This window comes from Thermobia domestica, chromosome 5 (genome assembly GCF_964235325.1).
Source record: "Thermobia domestica chromosome 5, izTheDome1.hap1.1, whole genome shotgun sequence".
NCBI lineage: Eukaryota > Metazoa > Arthropoda > Insecta > Zygentoma > Lepismatidae > Thermobia > Thermobia domestica.
Window position 1 is genome coordinate 73,596,733 of NC_137458.1, and position 21,352 is coordinate 73,618,084.

The window sequence follows — 21,352 nt, forward strand, 5'->3', positions numbered from 1 at the left end:
GATCTGTTTATATATATTACTAATAGTTCAAATAATTTGTTTTTAATCAGTTCGATTCCCGGTGGGAGCTCACGTGGTTCGGATTCCACGTTAATCAGTAGGTCCACGTCTCATATAGCCTCGCTGCTGAAAGGGACGCTAAACTAAAATCAACTCAACTCAACTTGTTTTTAATCATTTAACTTGCATTCAATAAAGAAACGAAACAAATAGAAATTGTTGGTATCTTTTAACCTTGAACTGTGTTCTATCTTCATTTGTAAATTTCATTTCAAAATTTCATTAATCGGAACGGAAGAAATGGATTTAAATAATCTTTAAACACTATTTTTATGTTTTTTAATATATAAATTATTACATTCGGCATGAGAGTAATAATTTAAAAATTTTTAAAAATTACTATAAAAATTTGTACTTTTTAATATTCCGGCAAAGGTTTGAGCATATTCGCGCTCGGAAGTTATAAACCTATTTTAATTTTTTTTACTCTTCTTCAGTCTCTTCAATTCGCATCTTTTCGCGTATTACGATCTGAGAAAGTATTATTATTCTTCTCGCCCCAATGTTTAGCTCTATTTGGGTTTTGAGTGGTAGCATTTCCTTTTATGGAGATCAGTTTCATATTTGATAGTCGAATAACTTGGTACAATTTTATAGGTACCAAAGTGCAGAGATGGCGTCAATTGGTCAATGAAAATTTGAGCCATGACTCACTGACCCATTACCCACCGTCACCCACTACCCACTGGACTCATGGTATATCGTGACCCACCAAGACCACCGTCATCAACTCTGACTCATGATCCACGCCCTTCTCTTCACTAACTAAAGAGTTTGCAATTGTAATACAACAAGGTGTAAAATTATCATTAGTCGGAGTTTGAATTCTTACGGTCAATCGATCAAGCACAGCCCTGTTATAATGCCGATGTTGAACTCCTTCGTGGCAGAGCGGTTAGCGTACTCGCCTTTGGCAGGGAGGCCCGGGTTCGATTCCTGGCTATATGATGTCCAAGACTCATATATACTTTCTGCTGAGCGGGATGCCACCACCTCAACCACCACCACCGCCAACCGCCACCACCACCAACTCAAAACCACCTCACCTCAATATGTGATCTGACCTTCACGATATAAAATGGTAAAAAGTTGATCATGGACCATACATATCACGATGGATTTAATTTAATTATTTTCTTGTTGAATTACAGATGTTTTTGAGTGGAAAATAGAATGAAATGCGAGCGTCTTAAATAAGGGTAAAGTAGGCCAACATAAAAAGAAAGTGTAAAATTCGACGGTGTCTCGAAAGGCAAGTAGTAAGTCATATTACTATTACTATAATTACAAATATCAATATCCAAAAGTCCCTTAAGTTATTTCTTCACTTAGATATACTCATCTCAGATAAGTAAATAGAAACAAATGAAAGAGGACAAAAATTGGAGGCCTTCAAAGCAAAACGTAGAAAAATTCACTAGTGTTGCGAAGATGCTGTCTAGAATTCACTGAGCAGAGTGGATCGATGGTCAGAGTGGATTGGTGGATTGAGTTGATAAAGTGGGTCATGGTGGGTCAGAATGAGTTACGGTGGGTTGCAGTGGGTTACGTCGTGTTGACCCATTTAGACATCTTAATCCACTTGAACTACGACCTACTAACTAACTCCATATCTGACAAAGTTTATCTTTGGCAAACATATTAAAAACAATAAGTCACCAGATTTTCTTCACTCAACGTTAAGTTTACCTAAGGATGTGGTGCTTACTGAAAATAAGGAAGAAGGGTATAGTGCTTTTTCTTCCCTATTTTCAGTCTTTTGTGAAAGTTATCAATGATATTGCTTGGTTTTTAAGGAATAATGTTTACCAAAAACTCATTTATATATATTTACCTTATCTGTCCACATGTCCGTTCGGGAGATACAGAATCTCAATAATTTCTTGATGGAATAACATCAGTTTTTTTTTCAGAATGTTAAGAATCGAAAGTTAGAATATGGGTCTGGGAATTGAAGCCAAAATATGGGTTTCTAAAACTAAATTTTTCGCGTATTCCTGTGGTATCATCCTTACGTAAATGATAACTCGCAATGGTATTTAAGTTAGCGGAATAGTATATTTCCTAGGACGAAAAATACTAATGTATTCGTGGAATACATGACTAAAATGAAACTAAATGATTTTGCAGTTGACAATCTAAGAACTTAAATATTTTCTGTTATCAAATATTCACTTATATTAAAGTATATTTTATTTAATTTGAGTACAATTTTATAGCTAAACCTAAACTTGATAAAATTTAACTTGTTGAGGGTTTTAGTTCATCAAAAACCAAATCAAACGTGTTGACGTGATGCAATCTGTGACTCTGTTACTTATTAAGTTATTTACCTTCCCAGCAACAAATCTACAGAGGACGATACTAAAGTCTGATCTGGATCAGAGTGATGGGCTTAGACTCGATTCCGAGACTCAACGCAAAAAAGGCATGCATGATATCTATTAGACAAACGAGAATGGTTATAAGACTCTTGAAGTGATAACAAGCTTTATGAACTCTTTTGTTGTCAAAATACGTTTCTTTGTTATTATTTAATAAAATACTTCCGACATGTAAGTCTAGAAATATAAGAAAGTTTCACTATTTATAACATAGTCGGGAGGCAGAACACGTGGTTATTAAGTTTCGTTCAACCCAAGAGAATAAAACTAACCGGTGGTGCTAAATCATCAAGTCCACTATCTTGATCATTTCTAAACCGTCGGTCGCTTCATGCGAGCGGAAGGTGCCCCCGTACACCCCATCCTTCTCTACTGAAACTAAAAAGTGAGCGTTTCAAATAAAAGTCCATATCTCAGAAACTAATCAAAATATTAATGAATTTCTTTTTTCAGTTTTATCTCTAAGCCATTCTTTACGCTCTTCTCTATTCATGCATGGATAGACACAACAGGTTTTCGGAAAATTTAACTTAAACATTAAAAACTTATATATTTTCTACCTAATATTTTCTTTTTTGCTCTGTATCTCCCCAATGAGTTGAGATATGGAAAAACATCTCTAAATAGTTTGTAGAGCATTAAATCATCTTTCCAGCGGTACCAATTTGGTTAGGTTTACTTCCAAAAACAGCGTACAGCGAGGGAAGTTTGAAGGAAAGTGCACTTTGATTCGAATGCTGATGCTTCGAATGGTATCACTGAATTTTAGCTCACGTTAGTCAGTAAAAGTTTTGTTTCTGAGATAAAAGCTGATTTTTCCCCCAATATTTGAAGAACAGTTCTCACCCTTCTCCCTTGCGCTCTCCTGCACTGTCATGATCATTTCTAGATCTCCGATCACTTGATACGACCGTGTGTTAAGGATAACAAAATTATGAGATAAGTAGAGGTATCTTTTATAGTGTTAAAATCCATTTACACTTCATATTCAGGTTGATTCAGATTTTTAAACTCTATTTGTGTGCAGTATTTCCACAGGTCTTTGAAAATAATTCCTTATTTCTTTAACAAAATTTTTATCTTACCATAATGAAAAAGCAGAAAATATTAATAAGGTAAGAACATATGTAAAGATGTCTTAAGTGAGGGCAAACACCATTTACAGGTGATATATAGGTTAATTGATAATATCGTTGTACACCTAAAGGATATTTCTAAAATCAAGAATGGTCTGTATTTTCTCAGTGGTTACTTTAAAAATGATTTTGCAGAAACCTCAATAACTCTATTTGTATGTAACTTATGAGAATATTACATCGAACTTCATTAAATATTTACTAATTACTGGAAACAAGCAAAACTATTTTAATATTCTACATTATCATATCAAATCTGCCCAAAATTTCTTTAGTCTTTTAAATCCTCACCAGATGAATCATTTTCTGGTACATAAATGTTTACAGGTAAATTATAACACTTGTTACCATTAGCTACAGTTTTTCATGCACTCTACTGAAGCCTGCACACACTTGCAATTGTTTGTGTCCCACGTATGTTTACATGTACAAGATTTTATCTCTGGGCAACTTTTAGCCATAGACTCCTGAGTTCTCCATTTGGGCACCAATTTTTCATTCGTAGTTTGTCAACCAAAACCTTCGAGTTGAAGGAAGTCAATATTCGAGTCGCTGGCGTGCCTCTAAATGTATGAAAATGTGTTCACTTGATGTTGGGCATTAGAGCATCCTTCGTTGGTGGAAGTTGGTCTGAGTTTTTGTGACCGACCAAATCAGCACAGACAGCATTGATCGAGACTTTTTGTGAGTCGGTATAGAGATTCATCGCAAATTCTTCTGCGTATGCTATTGTCTCATGATCCACTTTACCAGATCCTATGTTACTTAGGAAGTATGATTATTTATAATATATATTTCAATGATTTCTGTTTCTTAATGTCTGCGAACTGACTGGTGTTGTCGCTTTCAATAAGTACATGGGACGCTGGCAAGGAATGGTATTTCATCGTTGAGCATCGTTCACAATTGTATACACTGGAATAAATTGTAATTTTATTGCTGTTCTAATAGACATCCATATTATTCTGCCTTAATTGTTTAAAAAATGTATAAGGAGAACAAGAACATCCGTGTATTTGGAGTCAATGAGCAGCTGCTTGTAACCGCAGCTGAAAGCGTGGTATGCGTGAAGTATTATCCTATTTATTATTATATTTAAGAAACGGTAGGTATTCTCCCTGTGATGACTCCACGTGAAGTAAGTCTGTAAATCTAACCGATGTGATAACTAGCTGTTCGTCTTTCAATGTTTGCCTACAGAACCTAATCAGCTCTAAAGGAAGAAATGCTAGGAGGTCAGATTTGTTTTCAGGCAAATCAATAAAACATTTCCAATGTTGAGGAAGCGGACAATCTCGTCCTTCAATATTTCGCCTGATATGTCAGTAAACACTTGCTGTTCCCCTCTTCGAATTCGTGAGCACGACCTGTTTAGAAAGTTTAGCACACATTTTACAAAAATATCCGCCAAATCATCACCAGTCAGTTCGCAGACATTGGGAAACAGAAAGCATGGAATGTATATTGTAAAAAAGTATACTTGCTAAGTGATTTAGGATCTGGTAATGTGGATGATGGGACGATAGCATGTGCGGAAAAAAATTATGGTGAATCTCTACCCCGATTCACAAAAACCTTCGATCTTTGCTGTCTGCGCTGACTTGACCGGTCACAAAAAGCAGCCCATCTTCCAGCAATGAAGTGTGCTCTAATGATCTACATCAAGTGAGCACACGTTTAAACATACATTTAGCGGCATCCCAGCGACGCGAATATTGACTTCCTTCAACTCGAACATTTTGTTTGGCAAACTACGAATAGAAAATTATTGCTCTGTGACTCTATTACTTACTAAGTTATTTACCTTCTCAGCAACAAATCTACAAAGGACGACACTAAAGTCTGATCTGGGTCAGAGTGATGTGCTTAGACTCGATTCCGAGACTCAACGCAGAAAAGGCATGCACGATAACTATTAGACAAACTAGAATGGTTATAAGACTCTTGAAGTGATAACAAGCTTTATGAACTCTTTTGTTGTCAAAATACATTTTTTGTTCTTATTTAGTAAAATATTTCCGATATGTAAGTCTAGAAATATAATTTCTAACTAGATATAAACGAAATTTAGAACTTCGTTTACTATGTGAGATTTGACTAATGAGCTTAGAGATTTGCAACCAGATCAAACGTAGCAGGAAGAATATTACATACGTCATTTTGAAGAATGAAATAAAATTGATACGTAAATCCATCCAACTCAATTATTTTATGATGTTGAGGGCTATATCATCTGTTAAAGAGTGCTAAGTGAGAGAAGTAAAAGTTGTATTGTGAATTATGTAGCGACCAAAAGCGGATTGGACCGGTACCGGTAGTGTATGGGACGGAATATTCAGAAAGAACCTTGGTAAATTTTGTTTTTATGAATATATATATTATCTAATTTCCTTGTTCATAGTGACAAATTTTACTTTCATTTTTTTTTATATAGGTTACTTGTTTGTTGGAAATCTGAGATATGTATCAATTCTCCAAATTATATCTGAAGCAGACGTCTTTACATGGATTAAGTGAGATACCAAGAAAAGGACGGACGATTTTAGAAAAGTAATCCAATTTAAAGTAATAGAATAATATTAAAGAAATAATAATAATAATAATAATAATAATAATAATAATAATAATAATAATAATAATAATAATAATAATAATAATAATAATAATATCGATCCATTAGATTAGACTTTATATTTTACATTCTTTAAAAACTATTGTTAGAGTTTCAAGGAAGTTTTAATTCCACTATAATGGGTGCAAGTGCATGTACGAATGTGTATTACGTAATTCGTGGAAAACAGTGTCCAAGGGATGATGGTTTGCAGAACTATTTCAAAACAGTAACTGCGAAATGTAAAAATGGCTGGCAGGAAAGCTTCTGTAGTATGATGGTTGTCGCCAAGCTCAGTAACAGTGTTGAATTCAGGCATGTTCAAAGAGAGCTGAGCTCCCCTAGAACATATATGCGCACCCTAGAATATCTATTATTACACTTGCATTGAATTTTTTTTGTGTGTTTATTATATTCGGAAATAAAAGTCTTAAAAGCAAGGATTTTTTCTTAAAGAAAAGTAGTTTCTTCTTTTGCCGAACTTACAGTAGTTGTTCTACTTAACAAACCGCGTTCTCGTATAAAGTCCAAGTTAAATAAAATTTTGAAACTTAAATACAGACTCACCCAAACGCTTTATAACGTTAGTTAGGGGAAAATAACAATATGTTGGTCATTCCAACCGGTCACACAACAAGTCGCGAGTTTTGTTGCAACAGATTCCTCCTGCTCTATTACAATCTAGCCCATAAAGTGGCTACAAGAATCAATTAGCAGCTTAAACAGCCTATTGAGATAACTACATGAGAGTTGCATGACCTGAATATCCAAGGTTTGGTCAAAACCACTGAGCATGATCAACAACGTTTTAGCGCCGTAGAAATTGGCTGAGAACAAGCAAAATGTACCTCTGACGATTATAAATTTATAACATTTTCCAAATAATTCTCTTCCACCTTATTTGCAACAACATGCTAATCCATTGTTGTGTATGTTGGACACCCGAGGAAGGTTATGGCAGCATCTGTTTCCTTGCTACCGTGAAACATGATAGCGGCTCTGTGATGTTGTAGGTAGTTAGTTTTACTGTTTTCTTACTGGTGTTGTTATTACGCTCCTAGGAAACATTTACACACACTTAGTTGAATGTTTTAGGATATATATGTATCCTATTATAACCCAAAGTTTCGTGCCAAGAACCATTTTTCAAACTACTAGAACTGATATGGTTTCATATCAGAACTGATATGGTGCCAATAACTGATATAGTGATATAGTGCCAAGAACCAATTTTCAAACTGCTAGAACTGCTAGAACATCATGTTGAACAACAACACCACTCCTAACTCGCCAATCCCCAAACTGAACTTTATTGAACACCTGTGGTGAATTCTGTGGATTAGACTTCAGAACAGATACCCTCGAGTCTCGAAAATCTAAGTTCTGCACTCAACAGAAGTGATACAATAGTCTTAATGATGACATTTTTGACTTAAACGCATCCACTTTCCAATGAACCACAATTGTTCTGAAACCGAATATAATAAGTGAACACGACAGTATAAGTGTAGAGTTTGAATTTCAGCATTCATCAGTATGATACTATCAACTTTTCTATCGATCTTAGCACTAGTCTGTCAGTTATTAGCCATTTCATCACGTAAATATTTATTTATTGTATTAATCCTTCTGTAAATATTGCTTTCACTTTTCTGAAAGTTTGATGGCTCTGAGTAATCAAATCTATATTTGAGATTAATATATATGTTGTTTACTGTTAGAGAAAAACCTTCATCTATTAATCTCTAATTACAGGCTATTATGGGTGAGTTGTTTCTCTGCATCAGTGGCTGCAACAGTCATGATAATTATGCAGTCTTGGTTGAAGTTCCAGGAAAATCCAACAGTGTTAACAATCGAGAGAAATAGAAATGAATGGATATTTCGAGTTTCCTCCATTACTATATGCGATGATCCCATCGCCAAAGGTCGTAATGTGAAGAAATATATAAAACAGTAAGTGGACATCAATTTGTACTTTAGAATGGATTATATCTATTCCTGTACTTGATGTGTAGAAAATTTAAGTCTGTTACGTAGAACTTGAAAGCAACTGATTAGTAGTTGGCTCCACATATAAAACAATCTATATTCGTCTATAATGTTTCCTCAATTCTCATATTTAAAATATATGCCTTATACCAACCAATTTTAATTGACTGATCTATTATATCAGAGCATGTTTTACTTTCGGAGCAGCAATACAGAGAAGTAACAGAGGAGGGAGCAAAGAGTAAGACAAATGTATAGGACGGTGCTACATTTGAACATCGGAAATAGATGCAAGCAAAATATCGATAATATCGAAGCTAATAAAATATTGATGTACCATAAATATTGATAAGAAACCAAGTTCATCTTTTAAGGTTAGATCTGGATGAGATTCATATTACAAGTCACGAGGAGCTCGCACTGTTGTTAAGGCAATAACAGAATTGCCATTGGAATGGGAACAGCATACGTGTTACAATTACTTCATACATGTTGGCTAATCTGCGGAGCATTTATAGAGTACAGCATTGCAGCGATCAACAGAGATAGTTTCACCTCGACTGAAAAACAAATGAGAATCACTCTCTACATAGACACCCTACCTGCAAAAAATTTAAGTTTTTTTCAAACCTTCCTGAATGTTGATCATGATTCAAGCCCTTATCCTGTCCATTGTGTATCTGAAGGCCAAACCGATATAAGGAACTTCCTGTCATTCCTTACACTTAGAGAAGTGCACACTTCCAGAGGGTGATCTTTGTTGGCTGGTGTCAAGTCATGTTGCATCTGTGAGTTCAAGTTTTTCACTCTCTCTATTACACAGCACTGCCGAACGCCAGCGATATGCTGAATGCTTAACATATGTGCAATAGCTCAAAGGTTCGCTTTCATTTCCTAGAGGCTCATACGAGTATGATGTTGGTGTTCAAAGGACTCATCTTGGAATGTTATTTAACCGGAAATAAACTAATTCGCCATTTCTGGCTCTAAATCACAGGTAATGATTTTTGGGCCTTCTTGTGCTGAATGCTTTAATTTGAATTCGTGAAGAAAATCGCTTACAGCTGTGTGCTCTGTAAGGTACACTTTCATATCACTCTGTTCTACAACGTGTTGCCTTTTGACTGTCAGGATACCACAACCTGTTATAATAGATGTACGCAGATTTTGTGATGTTAGACACATGACCTTAGTCCATTCTTTTATGGTGTTGCTGAAGTGAGCTTTTTGCCAGGCGTCAAAATTGATATTTCATAAACATCAATTTAATTAGTCGTTAGAAATCGGTTTTAGTCACAAAATTATAACCGTGATAACTAAAGCCAAGTTACATTTACTTATTTATTAATATCACATTGCACAAAGAATCGTTATATTTACAGAAGATGGACGGAATTAATACAGTGAACGATGTAAAAGTCAACCAATGGAAATGCTACGACTATCTGGCGGAAGATATATTTTTGAAAAATTATTGTTAAGTTTCTGGGGTTTTGACCTCTATGACCATGTTAGCCCGTCACGTATGAGGTCTGACGTCCCTCGGTGATCACACTATCCAAGGAAAGGGAAGGAAGGAAGCGGCCTTGGACCTGTATATTAGATACCATCTCCGCGTTTGCCTGGTGTGAATGGGAAATCTTACTTTTACTTTTTCGACCGAGTATCTCTACTGAGAATCGAACCCGGGACATCTCGCACCAAGGATGAGAGTCAGCAATTAACTAGGCCGATTACGCGGAAGATATCTCCATGATATAACCAATATATCTGAATTAGATATTCCTCCTGATATGAACCGGAAAATAATAAATATACTAATAAATATTTGTGTTATTCTCTGTCTAAAAAAGAGCTTGTTTCTTCTCCCATTTTCTCTAAAACTGTCCAAACAATGATAACGAATGATGACAAACTTCTTGAACATCAGACCTCTGCCATATGCAAAAGTCGGTTCCTATTTGAAGACGGTAAATAATGAAGGTAATAGTTACAACGAAAGTATAGTCTACAAATACATTCACCTACATGATACATACAAGGGCTATTCATTTAGTCACAGGACTGATGCTATAAGATCGTATGTTTGATACATACCACCTATTTATGCTTGTTCCCTTCGAAGTACTTGCTTCCTGCCTCACTGATTCCAATGTTGTTGCCATATGTGAAAGCAGTCCTGGAACAAATGTTATGGCTCTCTTTGATTGCATCAAATCATTTGTCTTTTAACACCTTGACTGCCACAATATATATTGACTTTTGTCACCTTTGGCACAATAACAATTCGTCCGTAATATTTTGTTTTCATCCTACTTTTTGGCATATACATGTATGTTTTTCTATTTGTAAGGTTGTTGTACACGCGACGTGAACATCAAATTTTGACATCTACGCCATATTTTGTAATTACGCACACACCTATAAAAGAAATGCTACAGATCTGAAATATATTGTTTATGTATGTAAACTCCTATGCACGGCCCTGCATGGCACCACTATTGTAGTGTGATAGGGAGCATTGTCACGGTGGACAGGCCACTGTTCACTTGTACCAACTTGTCCCGAGAGCGAATACTAATTAGAAGTTTTGTCTTCTTGTGTTTTGTAATATGGAACTCTACTTGTGCCCAGAAGATTGCTAAAAGTCATCACTACCGCCGAGATGCGCGTTGAGGATTCCAAGGTACAATCAATACTATAAAAATCTGCGAATTAAATGAACAGTCCTTATATATTAAATATTGTTTCTACAAAAATCATATATTTCAATATAAACTGATAAAATTAATTCCGAAGTTTGTCAGAAAATTTTATTTCCATTCATGTAGAAAACCAATAAACTTATAAAGAAAAGGAAACGAGTAAATAATTCTCAAAAATTTAGTAATAGTTGCATACAAGACACAATTTTCGACACGAGGTTAAACTCTTCTAGCAGAAACATATGCACATTACGAGATGGGCAACTTTCTCAGTCAGGACGAGAAAGTTTAACTCTTGTTCCGTAAGAAACCCTAGTTATTATTGTCTTTTTTATATCTATATTTTATGACTTTCCAGAAAGTTTGGAAAATTGCAGAAGAAGAAACTAAATCACTATATCGAAAATATTGAATCTGTTGCAAATGTAAAGGCTGCGAACTTAAAGGAATTCAGACGTTTTAAAGGAGTTGATATTTTGCCAAATACCTCTCTTAATGAAATTAGAGATAAGGTAAGTACATTCTTATATTTCTAAAGATGTGAAACGGAAATGGATAAAGTATCTGATTTACTTGTCACAAGAATAAGTGTTTTCTATTCTGTGTTTGTTAAGCAGTTGTGAATCTTATAATGTTTGTTTGGGTATGATAATAATATGACTATTGTGTTTGCAAGTGGGTATTTGTGATGCACATAATTGAATCTACATTAGCTAATATTAATTGCGTGCCTTTCTAATATCAATGGATCAGACACGTATTAATTTTAGAATAACTTGAAAGTCAAAAGAATAGCTGTTCGTATTTTATTTTGAAATAAGAGCGTTCAGGGATGTTGATAGACCTGAAAACATGAGAGAGAAATTTCATTAAAAAGTAGCTATTAAAGTGCGTATAAACTTCTAACTTGAATAACGTTGTAACTTTAACTACCTGCCTAATTGGAGTTACACCTATGACATGGCCCAGATGAGCCATGTACTTAATTAGCCATCTTTGTTAGTTAAATAATTTATGAAAATCGAGAACGTCAGTTAACGTAACACCGTCCTATGTATGTATATACAGGGAACTGAGATTATTAAGGCCTAAATTTCACTGCGTTTAAATAAACTGATACAATCGCTTTGTACAAAGAGCTTCCTATTAAGAAATAGTAATGTATATCTAGAAGATTTAGCTTTTTACGCGTACCGTTAAGATAAACTATCTTAGCAACATGTGGCTTTGCAGTAGTTGAAACGAATAACTCACTAGCACTCGGTTGGCTGCTTTTAACATACCTAATTTCTGGTGGATACGTTCCAATTGCTGTAATAACAATGTCCCACTGGTCATCTTACCAAAGTTCTAATGATTTACTCAGAGGTGAATATTATCGAGACTGAGATAAGAATTGAGGTACATTTCACGTTCGAGACAATGAATTTAGAAATAAGTAAATTAAACACATACGAAATAAGGAATGACCAACTACTGTGAATTAAATAATTATGATATTACATAATTTTCTTCACTCCTCAATGAACCCACAACTTTATGGTACAACTTTTAATTGATTAGCTATTTATTTAAGTAATTAATCAACGTTTCTTGCAGGTTAAAAGTGAACCGAAAGTTTCAGTGATCCACCTTCACAGTCGCAGTAACTATCAAAAAGAAACGCTGAGAACTGAGTATGGTTTGTGTTTTGCAACAAATTCTGAATTAACAACACCAGCTAGGTAATATGTAATTTTGAAGGATTCAATGTTATTGACACAATACTAATACTTAAAGAAAGATTGCAAACATAGCAATTTATTGAAGTCGTATTAGGTAGCTATATGTGTAAATAATATAAAATTTTACATTGATTTCTTAGAAATATTTTGAATTTCTTTATGTTTGCATGTACCTAAGATCTTTATATTCACTTTGTACTAATTACATTGCCTGTTCAATACTTCTTTAAAAGTCCTCTTGATGTCTATTAAGAGCTTTGGCATTCGTAAGTACAATGTCACTTCTGTTGGTACTGAGGTGGCTCATTGTTAGAGCATTTACCTCAGGTGCTTGGGATCCCTGGTTCGATCTCAGCTCGTGCCAAGTGGGTTTTGTAGTGGACAAACACCGTGTGTGTGGGTTTTATCGCGGTTCTCCAATTTCCTTCCACATTCTTCATTCACCATTTCATTCATTTCTCATCATCACTGTCTTCTTTAACCCACACGGATAAACGTGGACGTAAAACTCTGATTTTCCTGTTGGTACTGCTATAAAGTGAAGTCCCTAAAACATTGTACCTTTGTGTATGTACGTTACGCATACACTCAGCTGCTAACAAAGAATGAGCCTGTACATTCTGCAGTCTTTCGTCAATAAAATTTGAACGAATTGTGAAATAGAATCTAATTTTTACTAGCGTACTCAGAATTAATTATGTGTACGTCAAAATAAGTTGAGTTACACTTGCTGTCCCTTTTCACAGATACGAAAAAATCAAGATACACATGAGGGTAGTTCTTAGTTTTCGACTTTAAGAGTTTTCTTTGAGTCTCTCCCCTAAAATGGTCCCACATCAGACAAAAGTAACCCATCAGAAAAATAGCTAATCGAGTAATATCGAATGGTCCCCAAACAACATCAAGTTTGTAATGCATTTTCAGTATACAATATGAGGTTAAATTGGCTTGCAAGTTTGGAAAGGCAATTGTAAGCTAATAAACAGATATTATGAGCGTAATAAGTATGAAATGATTAGAGATAAATTCGAAATAGTGTCAGATGTGCGATTGTGATAAAATCTTACTTCGAAATGATGTCCCATGATAACATTCAAAAGTTGATCCCCTTCACACTATAAGTTTTCACTATATTTTTGACTTGGGTTTGGGTTTAGCGTCCCTTTGAGAAGTAGTGATGTATAAGACGCAGAAATTTACATGAAGTCCGAACTGCATGAGCTCCTAGTAAGAATAGAATCCGAGTCTCCCACCCAAGAAGGCGCTTAGACTCTATGTTAACCGTGTGGAAGTTCACGTTTTTGATATAATACAAAAGTATATGAAAAATAAATGAATCGTTGATTAATATCAACATAGTAACACCACTATATTAATAGAAGTTTGCTCCCATAAGTTTACTTGATATTGTAATTGTGCTTAATATACACACTTTTATCGGAATTTTAAATAATACTAAACATTTTTAAATATGAATATGTGTAAGTAATTAAATTGAAGTGTAAACATTTTTACTTTGTAATATGTTTAGTTGAATTAACAATTTCTTTTTTCATTATAATTTGTAGTTTAATGTGATAGCGTAATCTTGTCTGTATAAATTTCAGGAATTGTTGGATAACGATTTGTAGTTATTATTTATTCTCATTATGATTTAGGAGATAGAGTTTATTAGTACAATTCTTAATGTTAATGGTTATTTCGTTATATAAGCGAAGATGTTTAATGCATATAGTTTTAATAAATTGTAAATAGTTCGTGTAGAGGTGCATTGTTTCCTATTCACGTTTTCCGTTTAAGATATTTTATGTTACTTTTATATTTATACGGTAATATCTTTACTGTACACCAGTAACTACACCTATAAGTATAGCACACAGTGAGGAAATTTGAAATCGCAATTAGTGTTGTGAAAAGTAAACATGTGAGCACAGAAATTTAGTTACATTAAAATGTTCCAGGTGTGTATCCATACATCGCTCCGCACTACCTAGTAATGCATGAAAGGATTGCCAGAATTACTTTTCTATAATGCTGTTTAAAACCAGTTTAAGTTTGGGCCTTGCTTCTTAATTATTGGCACAACATCAAAGTAGGAACATTTCCGTACAGTTTTCAGATACAAAAAAAAAAAAAAAAAAATCATACGGAGCCAGATCTGTGAATAAGCAGGGTATAACCAAAAAACATAGATCCCAAAGGCTTGTGACTAGGGCGCTGCTATGAAACAAATATCAACTGTCATCACGTTGATACACGAACCTTATAAATTTCATTCTTTGCATCAAATGTTTCTTTATTTAGCTTTAACGTTTCAGCAAAGACTTGAAGTGTAGCATTTGGGTCTTTAGTACTGATTTTTATCACTTTCTCAACCAAATACGGTGGTTTCGCGGTCGTTCCTGCATCCGAATGCTTGTTGTTTTTGACTTCCGTTTCTTACTGAAACACCTGTACTATTTAGACACGCACGGGATAAATAATTATCCACACACACTTGCTGAAAATTTTAAAAGTTCCGTACCAGTTTTATCCAGGGACTAGTACAACTTGATGTAGGTTTTTTATTCTATGTTGAAATCAGATTTTCACATCACATGCTCAATGAGCATTGCTCATACTTAATACAGCTACACGTGTTAATACGATGTCAAAGTGAATGAGCTGTCCATTGATTGTTGTGAGATATTCCGCAATATTTATCATATACCATAGACTGCTTGCACAAAATCGATACTGCCGGAAACAAAAATCAGTTTCAATTTCAAATTGTTGCGGTGTGTAGGCTGGAATATGAATTCTTAGCTTAAAAAATTAAAGCTCAAACGTCCCTGCACAAAACTCGAGTTCTCATTATAAGAAATGAAACGAAATCTTTAAGTTTTACATCCCACGGTTATGCTGGTTAAGCTAAAGGAGACGGTGATGATGAGAGATGAGTGAAATGAAGAAAGTGGGAAGAAACGGGAAAATCCCGAGGAACCCCACGAGCACGGTGTTTGTCCACCACAAAGTCCACACGGCGCGAACTGAGATCGAACCAGAGACCTCAAACAGCGGAGGTGAACGCTCTATCACTGAGCCACCGCGCCCCCTTCTCGTTGTAAGAATCGTCAGTAGTTTTCAAACTTTGGAAAGTCAGTTTTTCCTCTATAAGAAACAATACTATAACATGTTACAATTATTTTCTTCGCAAAAGAATAAACAGAATTCTGGAAATTGCTTCACATGTAATAAAAACTTTGTTTACAGGAGTCTCGACAATAAGTGATTTTAAAATTGGGATGAACGCAATGTACGTACAAGAGTATTTAAAGTAACTTAGGTAAACTAATAAAGGGAGAACTTTTAGTGTTTTAAGTATTTTGTAGTAAAAACACAAACATATTTCTATGTAGCTGCATTAAATTCTTGAGATAAGAGTCCAATATCTAATTTAAGATATTCTTAAATTCTACGTACACGTAAAATGAGTCTTACAATTATTTTATCATTTGGTAGCGAGGCAAAGGAAGACAATGAAGGAAAGAAAACAGCAGAGAAGGATACGGCAATGGTGCAGTATGACACTTTCGATATGAGTGGAAAGATAGCACAAGTTGTGGCTTACCTAGGCAAAAATATGAAGGTAATAAACTCTCTCATCTTTGCGTGAAATTTATGTAGCTTTCTGTCTAAAATATATTACCCCAATTAAATTTCTATCAAGATACTCTAAATATTTCAAATGAACAATCATTATATAATATACTTGAGAAGAAAGTAAGAAAATTAAAAGGAACAACTAATGGAAATTCATGAATAGTTTCCTTTGAGTTGATAGTCCCTCTTTTCAATACTAACACACAATGCAAACATCTAAATATTCTACCATCGCAACTCGGGAAACATTCTTAAATATTGCTTTCTCCATGACTTTCTCCGCCATCAGGTAAGAGATACCAATTTTAATATCATTCGTCAATACATAATTTTCTCTTCCTATGTTTCACGTTCAATCAGATAATTCGAAACACATTTACTTTCCAAAGAGTGTTCATGATAATGTATTCTTAATATATTTTTTCTAATATTGTCCATTTGTGTACTACTATCCAGACACGCTGTTTTCTCAACTAATTCTTTCTACTCAGCTTTCTTTTTATAAGATATTAATTTTTCTAGTAAGTGCAATTTAATAATCCTTACATTACTTTTCTTCATTTTTACTTTGTTTTAACGATTTAATCACAAGTTCAGACAATACTGTTTCATCCCTCCAAAAGAACTTTATAATACTTTTGCATTTCTTTCATGTTAATGTTTCAACTCTTCACAAACATTACTTACAAGAAGTGACGTGAGGTGGAAAATTTTCCGCGGAAGATTTTCCGTTCTAGACAGATATCAGCGATCAAGTAACAATTCCTCATTAACTAGAAAATTGATTGACCTCATGTATAGAAATATTAAAAAGTGGAAGATTGTTTAAAGAATCTGAAAGCTTTCATTGTTCAGGAAATTTCCGATACTATGTAGGAACAGACGAAACATTTTTTTATGAATCAAAAAACTTTCTGTCATGTATGAAAAAATTGAAAATTTTTTATAAGTAGGAAATTTTTTTATAATTTTGAAGTAAAAAGTAAAAAAAAAACTTTTTGTGAATCAGAAAGTTTTATTTCTCCGCAAAATCAAGTGAAAGGAATTTTCATGCATCGGAAAATTTTCATTATGATGTAGAAACAAGTGGAAAAACTTTTCATAACCTGAACAATTTTGAATGTTATATGGAAAATTTTCACTATATTTAACTGTACGTTGAGCTATAAAATTGAATTCCTGAAAGTTAGACAGCAACAAGTTATAATTTCCCAACTAGCTTTCGGTAATCTGAAAATTTTGTAATGCGGTTTCTCTCTCTCTCTCTCTCTCTCTCTCTCTCTGCGTACGTGTGTGGTAAAGTGCAGGAAACATAAATCGAGTTCCTAAAGTACAAATACCCCATTCCACTGTTTAAAATGTAACGAGAAAGCGAAGAGAAGCATTTGTAAATTTATCAGTTATTTCAAAAACAGTTTTTGAAACATTTTGCAGAAGTGAAGAATCGTTAGATTTTCACTTCATGAAACAGTTTTCAGACAATATTTATTACCAATAAATTTTACGGCTAAACAACGATGTAGGAATAAATGGAGTATGTTATTACGAATCAGAAAAGTTACATCACTGCTTGCAAGAAACCTTATGTTATTCATTGTTATTCTACTATTGTCATTTTATTCTACCATTATCTATCCTATTTTCTATACTTGTTATAGATCCCTTCTTTCATACTATTACTAGTACTTGTTTATTTATTTTTAATTGGTATTCTTCGTAGTATATATGTTTTCTGATACTATGTAAATTTGTCATAGAATTTACTACGGACAAATATATAGAATTAAGCAAAGAGATGTGGCAAATAACTTTGAAAGACATGTTATGCTTTGTATTGAGTTTAACGTCCCTTTCAGCAGCGAGGCTGTATGAGACGGGAACTATTGATTAACATGGAATCCGAACCCACATGAGCTCCTGTATGTTATGCTTTGCGTTAGAACATGAAATTGAGATGAAATTGTACTATAATAATAGAAGTATGATATCAAATTTGTATAAAACCCATCAGTGATACTGAACTGGACAAATCCTGAGAGTTAGGTAGGAATGGTTCACTGGAACGAAATGGAATTTATTGTAGATAAGTTTTCAACAAACGACTTACAAACTAGTACTTCAAAGGAATGTATGTTCACTTACAGTCCTGATCATTCATCACTGAATGATTAGTTATCTCTAAATGGCTGCCGGTGTATCCCCTCAATAGTGATTAACAGTGTTACCAACTTTCAATCAAATTATATATCAAATACTAACTTGATTTAATATCACTGTTTTCTCAGAAATAATCTTTGCACTCATAGCTTTAAATAAAAACTTTCATTTAAGTATATCCATCTGTTACATTGCGACCTGAAATAGGAAAACAATTATTGAAAACATGTGATGTTTTAGAATTGAATATATTGTATATTTTCCAAAGTATACTATATAATTGCTTTAAGCATCAATGTATAGAGAACTCTTTAAAATTTCTTTACAGCTTTTTATGAATGCCCCGGATGAATTTCCACAGACTACCAAGAATTACTTTGTATATCCAGGAGGAAAAGCAACATACTCGTTTCAAGTGTCTTTAGCAGCAACTGTCAGTACACCTGATGTGAAAGAATTATATCTCAATCAGAGAAAATGTTTATTCGATGATGAGAATTATTTGTACACAAGTCCCATTTACACACCAGTAGCTTGTAAGCTGCAATGCAAATTTCAAGAAGCTATTGAAAATTGTGAATGTGTTCCACATCTCTTCTATAATTATGGTAGGTACATTCAAGAAAACTACATTAACATCAATAGATTGTTATCTCAATTTTCCACAAGAATTTCGTTTTGGCAAGAATATGCCACAATTTTTTAGTACGTAGAATATACATTACTGGCTTATATGTAGCATAATTATAATCTAATTAAGTGCATAATTTTGTATTAAAGGAGGACTGACTTGCGTTAATTAGCAGCATAATTCAAATGTCCCTAAATAGGAGCAGTCAAGAGTTTGGAAACTGGAAATTGAAAATGAAATGAAATTTTTGAGTTTTACGTCCCACGGTTATGCCGGTTAGGCTAAAGGAGGCGGTGATGATGAGTAATGAATGAAATGGTGGAATGAAGAAAGTGGGAGGAAACGGGAGAACCCCGAAAAAACCCACGCACACAGTGTTTGTCCACCACAAAGTTCACTAGGCGGGAGCAGGGTTTGAACCCGAGACCCCTAGCACCAGAGATGAACGCTCTACCACTTTTTTTTAAATACTTTATTGTACTGTTATCGGTCGATTACATCAGAATCAATAAACAAACAAAAGTTGTACTCTTAGCAGCCAATTACATCAGAAAGCATAAACAAACAAACATACAATGGACACATCAATAAATTGCTGCAAGAAAATTAGCAAACTTTTGTTTACGAATTGGAAATGCAATAGTGTGCATGCGTAACAAAAGTTGGTGGATGTACAAAGTCACATTACCATTAAAATCATTACATAAAAGAATATCTATAGTATGGGACGTGATCCACAGAATTGCATTATGTTTAGTACAGGGATAAAATTTATAATCAGGAAATAACATTAGTGACGGACAAGTGATAGTAGAAGGAGTTGTTCCGGATATACGGGCAATAATTTTTTGATAGTAAGACCAAATTGTAACGTTCTTTGAACAACTATCGAGCCGGTGTTGTAAAGTATCGAGAGCATGACAGGTACCGCAGAAAGAGAGGCTGCGGATACCCAATTCATAGAGTCTCCCGTTTGTAGGGTATATGTTATGAACAACACTGTACCACAGAGATTGCAGGGCAGGGGACAATATCGGTGCATGAATGTTCGCCCAGATTTGCGTCCAGTTTTTCAGTGGGTAATGTTCTGCTATACGGGGAACAGAAACTGTGATAGAGTGAAATTGATTATATAATTGCTTTACGGAAAGGTCTTCAAGGTGACTCCGTGCAATAAGCGAGTAACTAATATCAATAAATACGTCCTTGAGATATGGCACAATGCTAGCCCATGGCTGTGTATGCAGGGGAGCTTGTAGCTCAATATGACGTAATGTTACACACAAAGCCTTGCTGGAAAGGGAGTCGGAATATGAACATAATGTTTGACATGCGCGATGCAGTAACAGCGAGTAGCTCTGAAGTTGTATATTTTTAAGACCGAGGCCGCCAGCACCTTTTGATAAACACAAGGTCTCGTGACTTACTCTTAGGCAGTGATTTTGCCACAGCAGTTGCCCTGTGTGTTTTCGTATCACACTGAGGTATTTCTTGGGCAAGGAAAATAATTGAGTCAAAAACCAAAGACGACTAAAAATAAAAACATTTAAAAGGTAAACTCGGCCTGCAAGACTTATATGCCGGGCTTTACTTTGGTGAATGAGTGCAACCAAAGTACATGCTGTGGTATGAAAATTGTAGTCTATAGTGTCTGCTATGCGACGTTGCCAAGTTACACCTAAGATTTTGATGCGATCAGTACAAGAAATCGTAGAAAAATACACGTGTTGGTCAGCCGGATTTATACACATCAGGCGTGACTTTTGTTTATTCAGAACAGCACCTGAAATGCGCTCATAGTGCGATATGAGGTTTTCAACACGTGACAGTTCGTGTGGACTGTTAAGAAAACAATGTATATCATCGACGAATGCTTGTAATTTTAAGGTTGTTGCACCAATCTGTATACCTTGAATGTGTTGTTCCAGTTTTAAAAGAAAGGGCACGAGAACCAAGCTATACAGGATGGAAGACAGGGGGCAGCCTTGTGCAATACCTCGACGTACATTGATGGGTTTTGTAAGTGCACCATTAATTTTTAATTTTACGTATCGTTGAGTATAAATAAATTTAATCAAATTAAGAAAACTGTCTCCGAAACCATATTTTGCAAGTACTGTAAACATATAATCATGTGACAACCTATCAAATGCCTTATGGAAATCAAGAGCTAATATAGCTGCCTGCGGAGAACTAGTTTTCTGACACCAATGAATACCTTCTCGTATATTACTTAATGCTGAATACATAGGTTTGGTATGCTTTAAGCCATACTGATCATTATGTAAGACCTGATTTAAAAACGGTTCT

At 34.6% G+C, this 21,352-nt stretch overlaps 1 protein-coding gene across 1 annotated transcript; it reads left to right on the forward strand.

Moving 5' to 3' along the window:
• The first annotated feature begins 6,330 nt into the window (after nt 1-6,330).
• On the forward strand, nt 6,331-21,053 carry LOC145685139 (uncharacterized). Its single transcript, XM_081757487.1, has 7 exons — nt 6,331-6,506; nt 7,947-8,147; nt 11,247-11,400; nt 12,488-12,612; nt 16,114-16,240; nt 18,740-19,019; nt 20,971-21,053. The coding sequence occupies exons 1-7, from the start codon at nt 6,331-6,333 to the stop codon at nt 21,051-21,053; spliced, it is 1,146 nt and encodes a 381-aa protein (XP_081613613.1).
• The last annotated feature ends 299 nt before the right edge of the window (nt 21,054-21,352 follow it).